This window comes from Austrofundulus limnaeus, unplaced genomic scaffold, assembly GCF_001266775.1.
Source record: "Austrofundulus limnaeus strain Quisiro unplaced genomic scaffold, Austrofundulus_limnaeus-1.0 Scaffold37, whole genome shotgun sequence".
NCBI classification, from domain to species: Eukaryota; Metazoa; Chordata; class Actinopteri; order Cyprinodontiformes; family Rivulidae; genus Austrofundulus; species Austrofundulus limnaeus.
Window position 1 is genome coordinate 925,904 of NW_013952439.1, and position 1,239 is coordinate 927,142.

The following is a 1,239-nucleotide window of genomic DNA, read 5'->3' on the forward strand; positions in this document are numbered from 1 at the left end:
TTCTATTTAAACATAAAAATAGCATTTTAATAACAGCTAAAGGTGACATAGATACTTTATTATGGTATTTTATTTAAATGTATGCCTGAGAAACACATAACATTGCCCCTTTAAAACAAATATCGTCCTGATTCCTAACCACTTTTATTTCCTCTGTCTCCTCGTGTCTCCTAGCAACAGCATCCTTTTTTTCCCTTCCCTCTTTTTTTTCTCCTTTCATACCCGATTCAGCTTGATGATGATGCACGGCTTTCCATCCTGGTATCCATAGTAACGGTCGTGGATGCCGGAGCACATGTCGAGGAYGGTGCGATTGAACTGACAGGAGCGTTTGGGGTTGTTCTTCACGTCGCCGCTGTCCTCCTGCTCAAAGTAGACGTCGGGCCTGCACTCGGTGTTTTTCTGGGCCTGGATGGAGTCGTTGTAGGCTGCAGGGGAGAGGACAGAGCGTGGGCGGGGGTTATGACTCAACTAAAACCCTGCTGCAAGACAACCTCCCACTCACTGTTAAAAAGGTAAAAAAAAAAACTATTCTGTATTGTTGGATGATTCACAGCAGCGAGCCCTCGGATGGTTGAGAGCCAGACTTACGTGACAAGAACTTGTCCAGCGCCTGAGCGTACATGTCCCAGCTCTCCGTGTCCTGGATCTTGTAGACAATCTCAAAAATTTCATTGGCGTGAGGTCTGATCACCAGACCTGTGAGAGACAGCAGGAAACGTTGGAACAGAACGCACTACTGCACCGTTTCAATCTGCAGGATCTGCACCTGGTGTGGAGAGCCTGTCCTGCCAGGTGGGTTTGTGGTCATCGAGTGTCTGCAGCATGATGTACATGGTGAGAGCAAACATGCCTCCCAGGAAGAGGTAGAAAACTAAGTAGAAGACGAAAATGAGACCTGCACACAAAYAKAAGGCAGAGTTGTGTTATTATTGCAACAAAGGAATCGTTTCCTTACTCTATTTGCCTCATATGTTGAGTCAAACAAGGATTTACTGCATCTTCAAAGGTGCTAAATGTGAATTTAATCAAATAATAACAGTTTTGTTTAAATAAGACTGGAAACATATTAATAGCATAATATCCCCCCCAAAAAAATTTTTATGGCAAAATCTAGTAAACAATTAACTAAAGAACTGATGAATGTTCAAGAAAAATTGCTGATGAATTATATATTTTGAAAAATCTTTAAATGCTTCAAAATAACCCTAAATGTTTCGTCTGTAGGCGTCAATAAGC

General features: G+C 42.2%; 1 protein-coding gene across 2 annotated transcripts in view; it reads right to left on the minus strand.

Annotated features, from left to right (window-relative positions):
• The window catches only part of atp1b2b (ATPase Na+/K+ transporting subunit beta 2b), a 9,285-nt gene that overhangs the window by 3,862 nt on the left and 4,184 nt on the right, over window positions 1-1,239 (minus strand). For both annotated transcript variants that reach the window (XM_014006702.1, XM_014006703.1), the window contains 3 exons: window positions 770-898; window positions 592-699; window positions 223-428 (listed from right to left, as the gene is read on the minus strand). In XM_014006702.1, the coding sequence (XP_013862156.1) occupies window positions 223-428; window positions 592-699; window positions 770-898 (443 nt within the window). The remainder of the gene's footprint in view (window positions 1-222; window positions 429-591; window positions 700-769; window positions 899-1,239) is intronic.